Here is a 16,415-nt window from a genome sequence, read left to right as displayed (position 1 = left end):
CTTTGTTTGGCTCTCTAGGTTTTGCTTGTTGTCTCCACGACTAGGATGAGTAGGCGCGAGACCACAAAATTCCTACTCTCTTGAGAGACAACAAGTGCTACGCTTGGAGGTGTCCCCCCTTACAAAGCAGCTACTCCAAAGATATAATTGGCATTTCCTTTCCACCCTCCCTTGTGATTAATCCATTAAACCAACTGTGTTCTCCCTTTATTATTCATCCCACCGCCCTCCACAAATTCGTACCTTGGAACACCATAACTTTAACCCCGTTAACGAGTTGCACTCATCATGTAGCCTCCACATCCTTCATGACATATCTCCACCCCATGATTCAGCCATCCATCGCAAGAATGTGCCCACCTTTCCCCATCGGTCGGCGTACCTGCCTATGGTGAAATGTTGGGTTGTGTTATTCTTTCCACGACTAGCCCACGTAGTGAACCAGGGAGTTAGAGGGGGGGTGGGTAGCCCCCTCTACTGGGTCCGGGGCAATGCCCCAGGAATTTTTTTTGGACCCTATATTAGGTTGGGAAGACCTACCTATGGTTTTGTGAATGATTTTCGTACATGGTTTTGGATGTGATAGTTTTCAGACCATGGTTTTGGACACGATGGTTTTCGGTTCATGGTATTGGATGCTTCGGCATGTATAAATATGTATTGTAACATTGAAAGGAACATAATGAAAAATAAAGCTGGTAGTCCTGGTTTTGGGGTCCAGGGGAAAATCTTGCATTGTTTATTTTCTATGTTTTAGAAGTCGTATGCAGGTAATTTCTATACGGGATTAAAACCTACAATTATTCATCCCACCGCCCTCCACTACTTCGTACCTCGGAACACCATAACTTTAACCCCATTAACGAGCTACACTCATCATGTAGCCTCCACATCCTTCATTACATATCTCCACCCCATGATTCAACCATCCATCGCAAGAATGTGCCCACCTCTCCCCATCGGTTGGTGTACCTGCCTATGGTGAATCTCTTGGTGACATAAATTTGGAACTCAGTACAACCTAGTTGAAATATAGTGAAAAGGATCATCACTTGCTCAATTATTGAATGTTTACTAACCATATTAACATTCACATTGTACTCCCCCTTCACCGCCTTCCTTGCAGCCAACGTTGGTTGACATAATGTAAACCACACCCAACGACATCCTCCCTCTCTTCCAACTATTGCCATTTGCAGGGGCACACTGCCATGCCACCATACCTAGTGGTCAGATGGGGTGGTGGCAGCCCTTCCCCCTCCCCCTTTCACTTCCCTTGTCACCCCATCCATTTATTGTAGTTTACAACTTTTAGATAGGATGTATTATCAATATCAATGTTTTTTTACTAATAATAAAGAAGTATATATAAAATATTTAAATTATAAGATTGAAATGTTTTATAAAATATCTTATTAACATTCATTTAAAATAATTTAACATGTTAATCGGAAGATCCTAGTGGTTTTAGACCCATTTCTTTGTGCAGTGAAATTTACAAGGTGATTTCCATTGTTATTTTTAATCATTTGAAGCCATTATTGAAAGTACATATTTCTTCAGAACAAACTGGCTTTGTAGAGGGAAGATAAATTTCTAATGGAATTTTTGCGGTACGATAGATTATTCACTCTCTGAAATATCTAAAGAAATTCAATATGATGATCAAGCTCGATTTGTCGAAGGCTTATGACAAGATTACTTGGGATTAAATGCACATCTTATGCTTTTGGTTTCTCATGGAAATGGATCTCCTGGGTGCAATCTCTTATCTTAACTCGCTTTTTCTCTATTTTTCTTAATGGATCTCCCTCTGGTACCTTTAACTCGTACTAGGGACTTAGGCAGGGAGATCCCTTATCCCAATTTTTATTCATCTTATCTATGGAAAAACTTGGTCATTTTTTTACAAATTCTTTTTCTCAAGGGAGGTTTCGTGGGTTGCGTTTATTTGGTGTAGATACTCCTATGACACATAAACAATTTGTTGATGAGATATGTCTCTTTGGTCAACCAACACTTAAAGAGGCAAAAGAGATCCTCTCCTTGCTCTTAATTTTTATGGATGCCTTAAGTTTGCTTGTTCATAATGTGAAATCTCAGATTTTCTTTTTTAATAGCAAGGAAAGAATAAGTGTCATGTAGCCCGAACTCTAGAGTTTCAAAGAGCTTCTCTCCCTTATTTCTATCTAGGGTGCCATTAGTTCTAAAGCCAATGCACATGTCCCATCAGAAAAATCTCCTTGTAAATCTATCCAATAAGATTTCCAATTGGACATTTTGAGCACTGGATTTTGCAGGAGATTAATCCTTACGAAATTTGTGCTTTAGGCCATTCCCATTTATCAAATGTCGGTCATGCCTGCACCTAAATCAATTTTCTATATTTTCATCTCTAAGTGGAGGTATTTCCTACGACATGGTGCAAATAAAGCCAACGCAAGTCATTGGTGGCATGGGAAACTCTGGTTCTGCCAAAATGGGCTGGAGGGCTAGGTTTGCGTGACCCAACAACACTTAGTGGGACACTTGGGGAAAAATTGTGGTGGCAGTGGTTGACTAGTGGGCCAAAATTATGGAAGTAAATATGGTTGCAAAAATATGTTCCCCTCATGTCGCAGGAGGAAAGATCAGAATATGAATCGAGTCTGGACGGTTCAAGCATATAGAGATGGGCTAAGGAAGATCGAAAGATAATGAAGAGTCATGCTTTTTTGGAGATACAAAATGGAGATTCAACCTTATTTTGGGAAGAAGCATGGAAACATATGCCACAACTTAATGGTGAAGTATACTTTAACATTTTGAGACTCTTTACAACTGGCTTAGGAGTGATGAGGGTTCGAGACTATTGGAAAAGGGAACTACATGACGAATCTTGGTGGAGGTGGAAAGTTTAGGAAGACTAGCCATGTGCATTTCAGGAATGGCCTTGGGAGGGATTTCAACAAGAATTAATGGAAAGAAGAATTTATTTCTCACAGGACAAAGATATTTTGCGTTGGGGTAATCATCCTACAAGTATGCTCACTGTTAAGGAAGCTTATTTCTTTCTTGCAGGACATGACAATTTAGAGCATGAAGGTATTTGGAGTAAGGTCCGGTTGGGGTTCCACAGGCCAAAAGTTTTGACTTTCTTATGCCTGATTGTAAGCCGCAAACTTCTTACTTGGCAACAAATAAGAAAGAGGTGAAGACGAAAGAAGAGGACACAACTGTACCAATGGACACTCTTAGAAGTCTAAGAGTTGAAATAATAAATTGCAAGGCAGATAATGAAAATATTATTAGAGAACAAGAAAAATTGAATGCCATATTATTACAAATCCTACTAGACATGCAAAGGCAAATATAACAAGAAATTGGCACCAACCATCAGGATAGGAGCAATCCTAAGGATAGTCCATTAGAGATACAAAGATATACGTCAGATAATAAGAGAGCGTGATGTAACCAATTAAGAAAGAGGAAAAGACATGCAGAAGGAGGAAAAATACTACTCAACACTCCATAAAGAGAATCAAGCAACCCTAGAAGATGACCAGGCATTGCATCTAAGAGGCATCATTATTAAAAGAAGAGTAGAAAGACTCCCACGCAAGAAGAATTCAAGAAAGAAAAAACTCTGATCTTTGATGGAGAAGTCAAGAAAGCAAAAGATGCAGAGGCTTAGCTCTTGGGAATAAAGAAATACTTTAAACTATATGATTATTCGAAGAACATGAAGACCAGGGTGGTTGTCTTCAGATTAAAAGGAAAGGCTGATAGAAGGAGTTGACATGGAGGAAGTTTGAAAAATACTTCCGAGAAAAATACTTGGCTGAGAAATATTATGACAACATGGCAAGCAATTCTATGAACACAAAATGGAGTAGTTGACACATGAGGAGTATACTAGAAAATAACTACTAAGGTATGTACCTTATATCAAGGATGAGAAGACTAAGATCCAGAGGTACATTAGCGGGTTACCACATGTATACCGGGATAAAATAGAATTTGATGAACCCTAGGTCCTATAGGAGGTTATTCAAAAGACCAAGCATTGCTATGAATAATCTAGGGATAAGGATGAGGTCCGAAATGATTGGAAGAAGACAGATAAAGAAAAGGGACAAAGAACCTCAGGATATAAACACGGGAGAAAGGCAGGAAAGTTTAATACCTCCACTAGGAACAAAATTTAAGCAAAATATCTCAATCAACAAAAAAGAACCTAAAAAATCAATAAATGGAAAGGTTGAAGGTCTGGGAAAGGAACCTTGCAGTGATGGGAATGTGGAGATAACTACCTGTGGAAGATTTGTCCTCAACTGCAAAATACTAGCACAAATCTATACAACGTACAAGAGGCAACAACTATGAATAATGTGGCCTAGAGCATGCCTAAGATTTATGTTGCATTGGACAATAAGCATGCATACCAGCAAGCAATGATCATTCAAATAGAAGGTATGGTAAAAAAATTATCAATCTCAATTTTAATTGAACCATGATCTAATTTCAACTATATTAGCCCTGAGATTGTAGAGAGATGTGAATTTCCAAAGAAAATTGATGAAGACATGGCTTGTTCAGCTGGTCACTAGGACAAAGAAACATATAACAAACATGGTTGAGTATTGCCCAGTAGAAATTGGAGGCATCACCACTATAGTCAAACTGAATTTGCTGCCATTAGGATCATATGATGTTCTGATTGGTATGGATTGGCTGGCAGCCCACAGGGCCAAGGTGGATGGTTAAGAAAAAGTGATAGAATGCCTCAATGATGAAAATAAATTAGTAATGTTACAAGGTATTCAAAGGATGATTGCACTCAGAATGATCTCAATGATGCAGTAGAAAATCCAAATAACAGAGGGGAGAAAAGCCAACACAGATCCCTTGCAAATTACCCAATATTAAAGCAATGCAATGATGTGTTCCCAAATGAATTAGATGGTAATGTACGAGTTATAGGAGTCATATCATCCTAGGAGGAATGACATTAGATGGCAATGTACTAGTTACAATACGAAGCATACCAATATTCATTTCTTTTATAAATTTGGGACTTAAGACCAGATTGTTTTAAGCCCTTCCATTGATCATATGACTATATTTACACCGAAGGTGTTTCTTTTGAATCAGTTGGATTCCTACCATTGTCTACTCTTTTTTTTCTATGGTACAATTGTCACTACTATTTTGGTTTTCCATAGTTGATTTTTCAAACCACTATCAAGGCAAGCTGCGAAAACCTTGGCGAAACTTCTCTCCCAGAGTCTGTTCTAGCTCATATTTCCCCATCATTAATGCAACTGTTTACAATCCCGATTCCGCCTGAGATTCTCCCCAGGTTAGGCATAAATAACTCTTCGATTAAAACTTCGGCAATGTCTTTGAAGGAAGCTTTTTCCTGTGAAGAAGCTCCCTCTTCTTGATGTTGCTGGAAGCTCTATCATTTACCCTATTCTTTTCTCATTTGATTTTATTTCTTGAACTCTTAAAATGCATCGAATGGAATCCTTCTTTCCTATTCAAGGATGGCTATAATTGACAAAGCTAATGAACAATGAGGCACACCTGCATGAAGCTGGTGACGAAAATTCTCTATTTGATTGAATTTGATAATCTTCCTGCTCCTACAAAAAGGGTTCCTTTTGAGAAATAGGTATATTTCTCCTTGATTTATGTTATTGATTTTATTTTAACCATAACATGTTCAAAGGCACCGTGATTTTTACTAACAATGTAACAGTATTTGAGGCCCAACCTAACATTGTGTTTGACTTTAGAGCTCCTTTCATCAAATCTTACAATGTAAATTACATTTCCTAGCAATAAAAATAACCCTATCATGATTAGTTTATAGAGCCTATAAATATTCATTAAATTATTCTAGCACATAAATTATCATTGCACAAACAACAAAATGAGAACAGAACTTGACAATTACTGCGTGGACAAAATAACCAGTGGAACGATATGGTGTATTGCCCATTCTGGAACAATATGCTGTATAACCTGGTTAAATTGTGCGCTCTGATTCTCGTTCGTCTTCTTTTCTTTGTCCTAGCAGGCATTGGATTGCATTAGATTTTAAAAATGTTATGATAACTGCGTGTGTTGAATATGAGCCCGTTGGCTCGTGCCACCATAGCTCTCGGCGGTGGCTTCCTGTCCCCTCCACCCTACAAGAAGTAACCGACGAACGAAAACGGTGTAACAGAGATCATTCGTCCTTCCAGAGTGCTCAGAACCATAAGCTCCATTCTTTGGATAGTCCGCGGCTCGTAGAGGAAGTCGGGTTCTACGGCCTGCAAGTCCAGGAGGAAAGGAACTTAGGTTTCCTCCATTTTAGCAACCAGAGACAGGAAAGCCACAGATAGGAGCTGCACCATCCAGATCTTGGCTTTTTGTTCACAGGAAGCAAGTAATCCAAAGGATTTTATCAACCCCACTGAACATTCAAATTACAAATTCAAATTCAATACAAATAGATATACCATAGGGCAATCTGATGTTATCGGTAGTGGATTCCTAGATAGAAACCGATGGAAAAGAAAATTTCAGACGTTCAATGACATATCAATGGCAACACCCAGTCAATGGCACAAACACAAAGCACACAGTCAATGGCATAAAGAATCATTAAGAAAAAACACAGAGCGTTGTGTTAAAATGAAGTATTTCACAACAATAATTTGCTGAAGAGAATTTCTGAAAAAGTTTGTTTATCTGTGTTTTTTCTTTTTCTTTGTTATAGTTTAATTAGGTTGTTTTTTTGGCCTGCAAGTTAAGGAAATTGTAGTTATATTTAAAAAAAATAGGGTAAGGATTTTTGCAAATCCAACTAAAAGCTATCAAACTTCATAATTTTAGCTTCTTAGAAGTTTAGTAAAAACTATCAAACTTCATAATATTAGGCGTCTTAGAAGTTTTTGATGGTGCTGAATCCATTTCCACCATCAAAAACATGATTCAAACACTGCTTCTACAAGAATTTTTGAATTTTTTTTGCTCAGATTCCGACCACGTTTAACCGTCCAGACAATTTCTCCACCTCCGTAAACAACTCCTTTTACTTTATCCAAAATGATAAAAAAAATAATTAATCGAATCAATAAGAACACAATTATTATTATTTTAGAATGTAGATTCATTCATTACTTTCTATTTTTTAAAATCCTTAAATCTGCAGACTTTCATCCCTATCACATGGATTGTTAATTTTTTTTTTTTTTAATTACACAATTATTTTTGAATTAAACAAAAGCAATTATAAATTAGCATACCTCAAAATGAGAAGCGGAACGCTGAAACGAGAAAAGGAAAATAGAAAATGTGTAAAATAGGGAGGGAAATGTATATTTAATAATTAATGTGTACTACGTTAAATTTTTTATTTTTTTATAAAATAGATAATAAATTAAAAATTGTTTTTTAATTACATTATCAAATACTATTGCATATAGAATAATAAACCAGAGGCAAAACTTCATAGAATTGCAATCACAACATATAAGAATCTAAAATGTTGTGTTCACACATGATAGAGTTGAGGTTGGGTATTGTAATTATGAGAGCGACAAAGCATGTAAACATGTTTTTTTTTTGGAATTAGTTCAGTTCTAGTTGGGGGATTGATTTGGGAACTTGTATATTCAATGAGTTATAAATACTTACACTCTTTGACTATGCGAATATTAGGGTACCGGGGAGCATGGTCTATGTTGTGCGATTGGGTGTGGAGGTTGGTGGGTCATAGTTTGAAGTTATGCCAGAAATTTTATTATTATTATTATTATTTTTTATTTTTAACTAAAATGGTTAGGTATGAATGAGGAAGAGAACAAAGGAATGAGAATTGAATTATTAATGAGGTGAAAGTTTTTGGTTATGTTTTGTGTTTGGCTTGTGTGCGTTGTGCAAGACTGGTTACAACAAAGGTGTTGGTGGGTCATAGTTTGAAGTTATGCCAGAAATTTTATTATTACTATTATTATTTTTTATTTTTAACTAAAATGGTTAGGTATGAATGAGGAAGAGAACAAAGGAATGAGAATTGAATTATTAATGAGGTGAAAGTTTTTGGTTATGTTTTGTGTTTGGCTTGTGTGCGTTGTGCAAGACTGGTTACAACAAAGGTGTCCTTTTTGAATTAGTTCACTGCATACAATCGCCTGCACAATTTTTTCTATAAGTTTTAACAGAGCCTCCACGGTAGTATTTGCGAAGAGATGATCCGGTGCATTGCTTGCAATATTGTTACAAAATTTCTTAAAATCGTTGCTTTCAATATAATAGTTGGAAAAGTTATGATTGTCGTCACGTAAGACACATAAGTCTGCCTGAATGAACCCAAAAGTGAGGAAATTAAATCTCCTATGCACTGGACAAACCTATAAGAAATTTCAACAATCCAGCTGCACCGTAGACAATGGAGCTCCATATCACTATAATGGCAACAAAATTTGGACTCCACGTCCCTTAAAACCTTCCAAGATGGTAAGAGATTTCCTCGTTTCCAAGAACTCTGTCTAAGTCATAAATTTTACCCAACAGATGCATCCATCGCCCTTCAAAGCCCCAAGGAAAATCAGGTAGTCTCAAGGCATGATGAAAACCCTGAATCATTAGCCCTAAGCAGTGGAGAAGGAGAAGATACTTTGCACCAGTTTAACAACATTGACAAAACCCTAGCAAAAAAGCTGGTGGATGTTGTAAGGGGAATATGGCAAGTTGCACAACATCCCTAACTCCCCTAAAGTCATCATGGCTTCACTGCTTGACCCTTTTTTAATCAGTTCACTGCATACAATTGTCTGCACAATTTTTTCTATCAGTTTTGACTGAGCCTCCACGCTAATATTTGCAAAGAGATCATCTAGTGCATTGTTTGCAATATTGTTATAAAAATTCTTAAAATCATTGCTCTCATTATAATAGTTGGAAAAATTATGATTGTTGTAATGTAGGATGCACAAGTCTGCTTGAATGAACCGAAAAGTGAGGAAATTAAATCTCCTCTGCACTTAACAAACCTATTATAAATTTCAACAATCTAGCTGCACCATAGACAATGGATATCTATATCACTAGAATGGCAACAAAATATGGACTCCATATCCCTCAAAACCTTCCAAGATGGTAAGATCTTTCCGTGTTTCCAAGAACTTTGTTTGAGCCATAAGTTTTACCCAACGGATGCATCCACCACCCTTCGAATCCCCGAGGAAAATCACATAGTCTCAAGGTAGGACAAAAACCTTGAATCACAAGCCCTAAGCAGTGAAGAAGGAAATATGGATGTTGTAAGGGAAATATGGCAAGTTGCACAACATCCCTAACTCCCCTAAAGTCATCCTGGCTTCACTGCTTGACCTTGTACCTTGTCTTTGTCTTCCTCCTTGGAAGAGGAAGTTTCATGGTGGTCGCGTGAGACATTACCATTTACAGTGGTTGGATTCTCCTGAAAATTTAGATGTCCGAGTCCTAGCAAGTGATGAAATGTGGGAATGAAAAAACTACCCTGCTAAGAAACTCTTTGTTTGCCAAAGTCCTGTGAATTCTTCTCTTCACTCAAACTTGTGTAGTATATCAATTTTTGGAAATTACTTGGATATATCAGTTTCTAGAAATCTTGATTTTAATATTATAAAATACATACTTACAATTTTTTTGTACACCTCATCCAATATCAATATCACTTTCTTGAAATCCTGATTATCAGTGTCATTTTCAACATTAGTTTCTGGAAACCTGATTTCAATTTTATAAAATACAGAATCACAAACTTGTTGGATGCCTCAATCAATATCAGCGTCAGTTTTTAGATGCCTCAATCAATATTATCATCCACTTTCAATTTTGTAAGTTTTTATTTGCATGCCTCCCATCCATTCAATGAACGAATATATAGAAGAAAACAATTTGTTTATCTATTTTTAAATTATTTTTTTTTCCTACTCTGCCGTAAGAATATTTTTCTCATTCCATTTGATATAAGAAAAAATAGTTTAGAATTTTTTTCCCCAAATTTCTTACTCTTTCCATGTATCTTTACACCTTTAGAGATAATTACTAATTATTAATATTTCTAAGTTAAAAAATTCAGAGAAAAGCAGAATCTTAAAACAAGAAAATGGCAACGCTCAAAGAATTTGCTTCAAATTCTTTAATCGAATACAAGTGCGATTCAAATATGGCCGCATGCCATCAAATATGAAAGGCCACACTTTCACTGGATTCCCTCTTTTGTTGTTTTCCTTCGCTTCGGGTTCAATGTGAGAAGGATAATTCCCTCCATGAAATTTTTAAATTTAAGTACTCTCGTAGGTTGGTGGGGATGGTCTCATCGGTGGTTTTTTTTTTTTTTTAAATATTTTGACTTATTTGTCTTTTAACTCTTTAATTTTTATTTAAATAAATAATTTTTGATGGTAATTATTTTTATATGAATTTAAATTTACAATAAAATATTTAAATATAATTTGGTTAATTTATTTAAGATTTTAAGTTGTAATTATATATTTAATATATGCATATTTAAAATTGTTATATAAAATAAAATTAATAACTATTTTTTTTTTAATGGTGGAAATTGTAATTTTTATTTATTTATTTAATTTATTGGAAGTTTGTGTGAATTAAACTCTATATGAGTTAGTATTTTAGAGATTATTATTTTCCCTTTGATGTTTACAACTTTTTTCCTTTTTTTGTAAGGCAAAATTTTATTATTGTTTCAAAATACATATCAGTCTCTCTTTAGGGAAGCCAAACCAAACCCCAAATTGGACCCTCCGGAGGGTCATCAGAGAGCTACATATCATAATCTTGTTAGAGCAAAACATGCTTATACTATGGTTTATGACAATTTATTTCTTAACATATGACATAACCAAAAGAAAGGAAAAGACAAAAGACATTAGATACTCAAGGGATTGGTATAGAGTCTGAGTTAGATACCGAGATTGGGCTTGCTTGATCTCTAGGGGGTCTTCGTGACACTAGCGAGAGTTCCAAGTGTTGTTTAATGTGGCTCAGTCTTCAGTCCATCTTGTCAAACCTGCAATCATTATGCCTCAAATGCCCATGAAGATGGTCCAGTGTGCAGAGCATATCACCTCTCACTTCCTATTCGTCCATAATCACTAAACTATCAAACGAGAACTGTAACTCAAAAAGAGAATTGTAGCAAAAAAAAAACCCCAAAAAAAACATGAAAAACAACCTAAAAATGAAAAGTGTCGATGTTAGAATATTTTTTTTTTGGTAAATTTTCAACGTTTTTTAAAAATGACAGTAAAATCTAATAGAAGTCAATTTTGTGTGCAAAAAACACACTAGAAACGAAAAGTGTTGACGTTGGAATAACGTATCATTTTTCGAGGTAAATTTTCAACATTTTTTAGCAATGGTGTTAAGGATAAAATATCATGACTTCGAAAAACCTTAAAATTGCAACGATTTTCAAGCATGATATTAAAGATAAAATATCACGTCTCTGAAAAACCTTAAAATTCCAACAATTTTCAACCATGGTGTTAAATATAAAATACTTATAGCTGTTTTCAATGATAACATTCAAGATAAAATATCATGACTCCGAAGAACCTTAAAATTTTGACAAATTTTCAACCGTGGAATTTAAACCAAAGATCACGACTACAAAAACCATAAGTTTTCAACATATTTCAACCATGGCACTATGGAAAAATTATATGACTAAAAAAACATAAAAAATGAACCCTTGAAAGAAAGAGTCATTATACCAAGGGTAATTTTTTTAAATGTTAAAAGTATGGCTATTTTAAAATCTTAGTCTAAAACAACTTGACGCATTGCAAAAAAAAATTAAAAATCAACCATCAAATTGCCATGCAGTGTAGGCGGACTCGATGCATTACAATGAAAACTTAAAAATCAACCATAAAATTGACACATTGTGGGGCAATCTTGATTCATTATAATGAAAACTTTAAAACCAACTATCAAATTAACACATAATGAGGTTGAGTTGCTAGTCGAGGATTAACATAGATCTTGCAGAAAAAATAAAACCAAACAAAATAATAAATAAATAAAAATAAATAGTACAAAATAAAACAAAAAGTAAAACATTCAAAAAAAAATTAAAACTAAAAAGGAAAAAAAAGTTAAAAAAATAAAGCAAGTAAATAAAAATATATATTAAAACATTTAAAAAAAAAACCAAAAAAAAAAATAATCATATATATATATATATATATAATAAAAACCAAATTAACTAAAAAAATCATTAAAAATATAAAAAACAAAAATAAAAATAAAATGAAAAAATAAGAAAATATTTATAAAAAACACAAATTTAAGAAAACAATTTTAAAAATTAACACTAAAAACTAAATAAATAAAACCAAATTAGATAATTAAAAAAATAAAATAAAAACAATAAATAAATAAACAAAATAGTAAAATATATATATTTTTAAACTTTAAAAAAATACCATTAATTTAGAAAAAAGAATCAAAATAATTGAGAAAATTAAGATAGAAAAAAGAAGTAAAATTTAAAAAATAATAAAAGTTTAGATTGGAGACTTCTGCGATTCATGATTTAAGCAAAAATCTTCCAAAAAAATCATATTGATAATTTAGGGTCGACGCGTTTCAAACGCCTACTGAGGTTCATCAATAAAACAAAGATGGAGAGCAAGATCAACAAATCGAATATTTATAGTAGAGATGCAATCCTAACAATCACTAGGATAAATATTATAAAAATAAAATTAAACATTATAAGATTGTAACAAATAATTAAAATAAACAATTTATTAAATTATTTTTATTCTTCTAATATTTACACTAATATTATCTAATTGTAACACGCTATAAAAAAGATACTTCTTTTTCATAACTTTTATTTTAATAATATAATAAGAAAATTAAGTTATAATCAATATTAAAATAATAAATAAAAGATAATAATAAAAAAAGTTATGAACAATTTAACTAATAATAATAATAATAATGATAAAATTCAAAATAAAAAGGATTGACGAGCTCTGCAACCTGCGAAGCCCGCACTCCGCGGGAGCCGAGCCTGCGTGCGCAGCCGCTCACCACGCGTTCTGAGCCTGCGTAGGAGTCCACGGAAAGACCTGTCTGGAGCCTGTGAGGGTACTCGCGGAGGGTTCGTCTTTGCGCCTGCGGGGGTCCACCGAGGGTCCTGCTCCCGGCTGCGGCCGCCCTGGCTGGAACTTTTGGCTCACCATGGAGGAGCCTCCTCTTTCTCCTCCTCCTCCCTCTGCAGCAGAGGCCTTCAAAACCCTTCTAGCCTCCCTGCCTAAGAAGAAATGCACGGAAGCAACGAAGTTTGTGAAAAGGCTGGAAGATATCCCGGAGATTGCCCTCCCGCCAGAAGGGCTGATCCAAGTAGCTCTCTCTCTGGCAGATCGGGCTTTGGTAGGTTAGTTTACAGGACTTTGGCCTTCCCCGAAGACGACCGAGAACTGGGTTACCAGGAACTGGGCACCTCTGATCCAAAATAAGGTAACCTCTTACTTCCTCGGGAGAGGCTATTTCTTGTTTGAATTTTCTGCAAAAGAAGACAAAGACCTAATTTTCAGGAATGGCCCCTACTTCATGGGCCCCCAAGGGCTGTACTTAAACAAATGGACACCAGACTTCGATCCGGCGGTGGACGTGCCCACAATGGTCCCGGTGTGGGTGAGGCTCCCCAACCTACCAGTTCATTGCTAGAACTGGGATTCTTTGAAGCATATCGGCAACACCCTTGGAAAATTCATAGACAAGGCTAACAGCAAAGACCAATATGATTGTGCCAAAATCTGTGTAGAGCTAGATCTGGAGGTCGAACTGTCGGAAGCTGTCAAAATAGTGGTTGGTCCCTGGACTCATATACATAAACTGGATTATGAGCAGTTGCCATTCAAATGCCGGAAGTGCCATGTCTACGAGCATTTTGCCAAGGATTGCCCATCCAAAGGGGTGGAAGAAAAAGGAAAGGAAGATGGATGGAATCAGGCAAAGTGATCCAAAACCTCTCACAGGAATAACACAAATGGCAGTGCAAAAACCCCTCAAGAGGGCATTGCTCAAAAATCAGCCAGGGAAAGCCAAGGAAATAAACTTGAAATCCTTGGATCCGAAATCATGATCACACAGGATACAGAAGTACCAAAGGAGATCTCTACCCCTAAATCTTCCCCCTCCATCAAAAGTATACCAAAGAGATCCAAAGAGAAGGCTTCAGAAGAAGAGGAGGAAACCCAAGAGTCCGAAGAATCAGAGGAAGAAGGGGAAATCGGGGAATCCGAATCCTCTCCCAGAAGATCTACACAGGGGCGAAAATCTGCAAAAGATAAAAGAGAACAAGAAACCTACAAGGACAAGCTCTAGGGCAGCCAGCCAATGCTCGAGAAGCTCCTAGCTAAAACCCCGAAGGCGACTAGGATTCAATCACAGGGCTCTAAGGGAGCCCACCAAGGCAGAAATAAGTAATGAAGATAGTCTCATGGAATTGTAGGGGGATGGGCACCTCAGCTAAGGAAGAAGCAATGCATAGCTTAATAAGATTGGAATCCCCAGATATCCTCCTCATCTAGGAGACCAAGTTGGAGGACTTAGCCTTCCTCCAAGCAAGCAAAAAATTTTGGAAAAAAAATGGATCGCATGCAATGTCTGCCCATGGAGCGTCGGGAGGACTTGGGGCACTCTGGAACTCAAACAAGTTTTCACTAATCTCTGAGTCCCTAAATACCCATTGGATTTTTTTAAAATTGCAGCATTTAGAAACAAAGGAGATTATTTGTATATTCAATGTGTATGCTCCTAACAATGCAGGTGAGAAAAAGAACTGTTGGGACTCCATCAAAAGTCTAGCAGATCTAGAAAACTTGGAAAATATTATCATTGCCGGAGATCTAAATCTCACACTCCGAGCCTCAGAAAAAAGAGGAGGCAGCATAGTCAGGGATCCGGCAAGAGAATGGGCCGAAGATCTCATGCAAGAATGGGACCTGCTAGATATAAAACCAGTCACAGGCACGTTCACTTGGTCAAACAAGAGAGTGGGGCCAGGACACATAGCAGCAAGACTTGACCGATTTCTTGTTCAAAGCTCCTTCCTTCTCTTGGGGCTGGAGGCTAGAATGCGCATTCTCCAAAGCAGTGTCTCAGATCATAAGCCTATCAGTCTAGAACTGATTCCTTCTAAGGATCTAGGGCCTATACCTTTCAGGTTTAGCTCCCTATGGACCAAAGAGACAGATTTCTTGCAAAAGATTAGAGAGTGCTGGAAAGAGCCGGTCAAGGGATCTCCATTCTTTGTATGGGAGGAAAAACTTCGCAGGGTTAAAAAGATGCTGAAGGGTTGGGTAAAGACCTTGCCTAATCCTGCAGTGGACAGAAAAAAAATTCAAAAAGATCTGGAAATTCAGCACCTTCATCTGGAAGTTGTCGAAATCACCAAAGAAGAGCTAGATAAGGAATATCAGCTGCAACATAAATTCCATAGGGCATGTTTGGTAGAAGAGGAATTTTGGAGGCTCAAGTGGAGTCTATGGCTCAAGGCGGGAGACCGTAATTCCTCCTTTTTTCATAAGCAGGCCCAAGCTAGAAAATGCCGTAACAGTATTTCAAAAATTAAAAATGAGGATAGCACCTTAAAAGAATTTGCCAGCATCAAGAAGGCCGCATCAAATCACTTTGAAAAAATGTATTCTGAAGTCATGGGGAACATCTAGAATGCCAAAATGTTAGACGATGTCCCCAAGCTCATCACTACAAAAATGAATCAGATTCTCGAAAATAAAATTTCTACAATTGAAGTCAAAGATATGCTCTTTGCAATGGAACCCGACAAAGCTCCGCGTCCTGATAGATTCATGCCCAGGTTTCTTCAAACATGTTGGTAGATAGTGGAGAAGGATTTTATGAAAATGATTCAAAAATCCCAAGAATGCCAAAAAATTGGGGGCTGCACAAACTCAACTTTCCTCGCCCTTATTCCCAAAGAAAAAGGTGCTAACTCCTTTAATAGATTCCGTCCAATATCCTTATGCAACATTGGATACAAAGTGATCACCAAAGTTATAGCAAACATATTGAAGAAAATCCTCCCTAAAGTCATCCCGGAGAACCAGGGTGGCTTTATACAAGGCAGGCAGTTGGTAGACAATTTCATCTTGGTCCAAGAGGCGATCCACTCGAGTCAGCGCCGGAAAGAACAAGGTATGGTTATTAAACTCGATCTAGCTATTGCATTTGATCGTGTTATACATAAATTTATGTTTGATGTAATGCACAAACTGGGATTTGGACAAAATTTCATCAAATGGATCAAAGCTTGTATCTTCGAACCTTGGATTGCTCCTCTTGTGAATGGCAGGGTTGTAGATTTATTTAAAGCATCTAGAGGGCTG

General features: G+C 36.3%; 1 protein-coding gene across 1 annotated transcript; it reads left to right on the top strand.

The window, feature by feature from the left end:
• The first annotated feature begins 13,242 nt into the window (after positions 1-13,242).
• LOC149207862 (uncharacterized) lies at positions 13,243-15,737 on the top strand. Its single transcript, XM_089398160.1, has 2 exons — positions 13,243-13,434; positions 14,778-15,737. The coding sequence occupies exons 1-2, from the start codon at positions 13,243-13,245 to the stop codon at positions 15,735-15,737; spliced, it is 1,152 nt and encodes a 383-aa protein (XP_089254286.1).
• The last annotated feature ends 678 nt before the right edge of the window (positions 15,738-16,415 follow it).

This window comes from Pinus tabuliformis, chromosome 1_2, assembly GCF_031772625.1.
Source record: "Pinus tabuliformis cultivar Carrire ecotype Pingquan chromosome 1_2, CPIR1, whole genome shotgun sequence".
Taxonomy (NCBI): Eukaryota; Viridiplantae; Streptophyta; class Pinopsida; order Pinales; family Pinaceae; genus Pinus; species Pinus tabuliformis.
The sequence above is the reverse complement of the archived record's forward strand: the minus strand, read 5'-3'. Positions and strand labels throughout refer to the sequence as shown.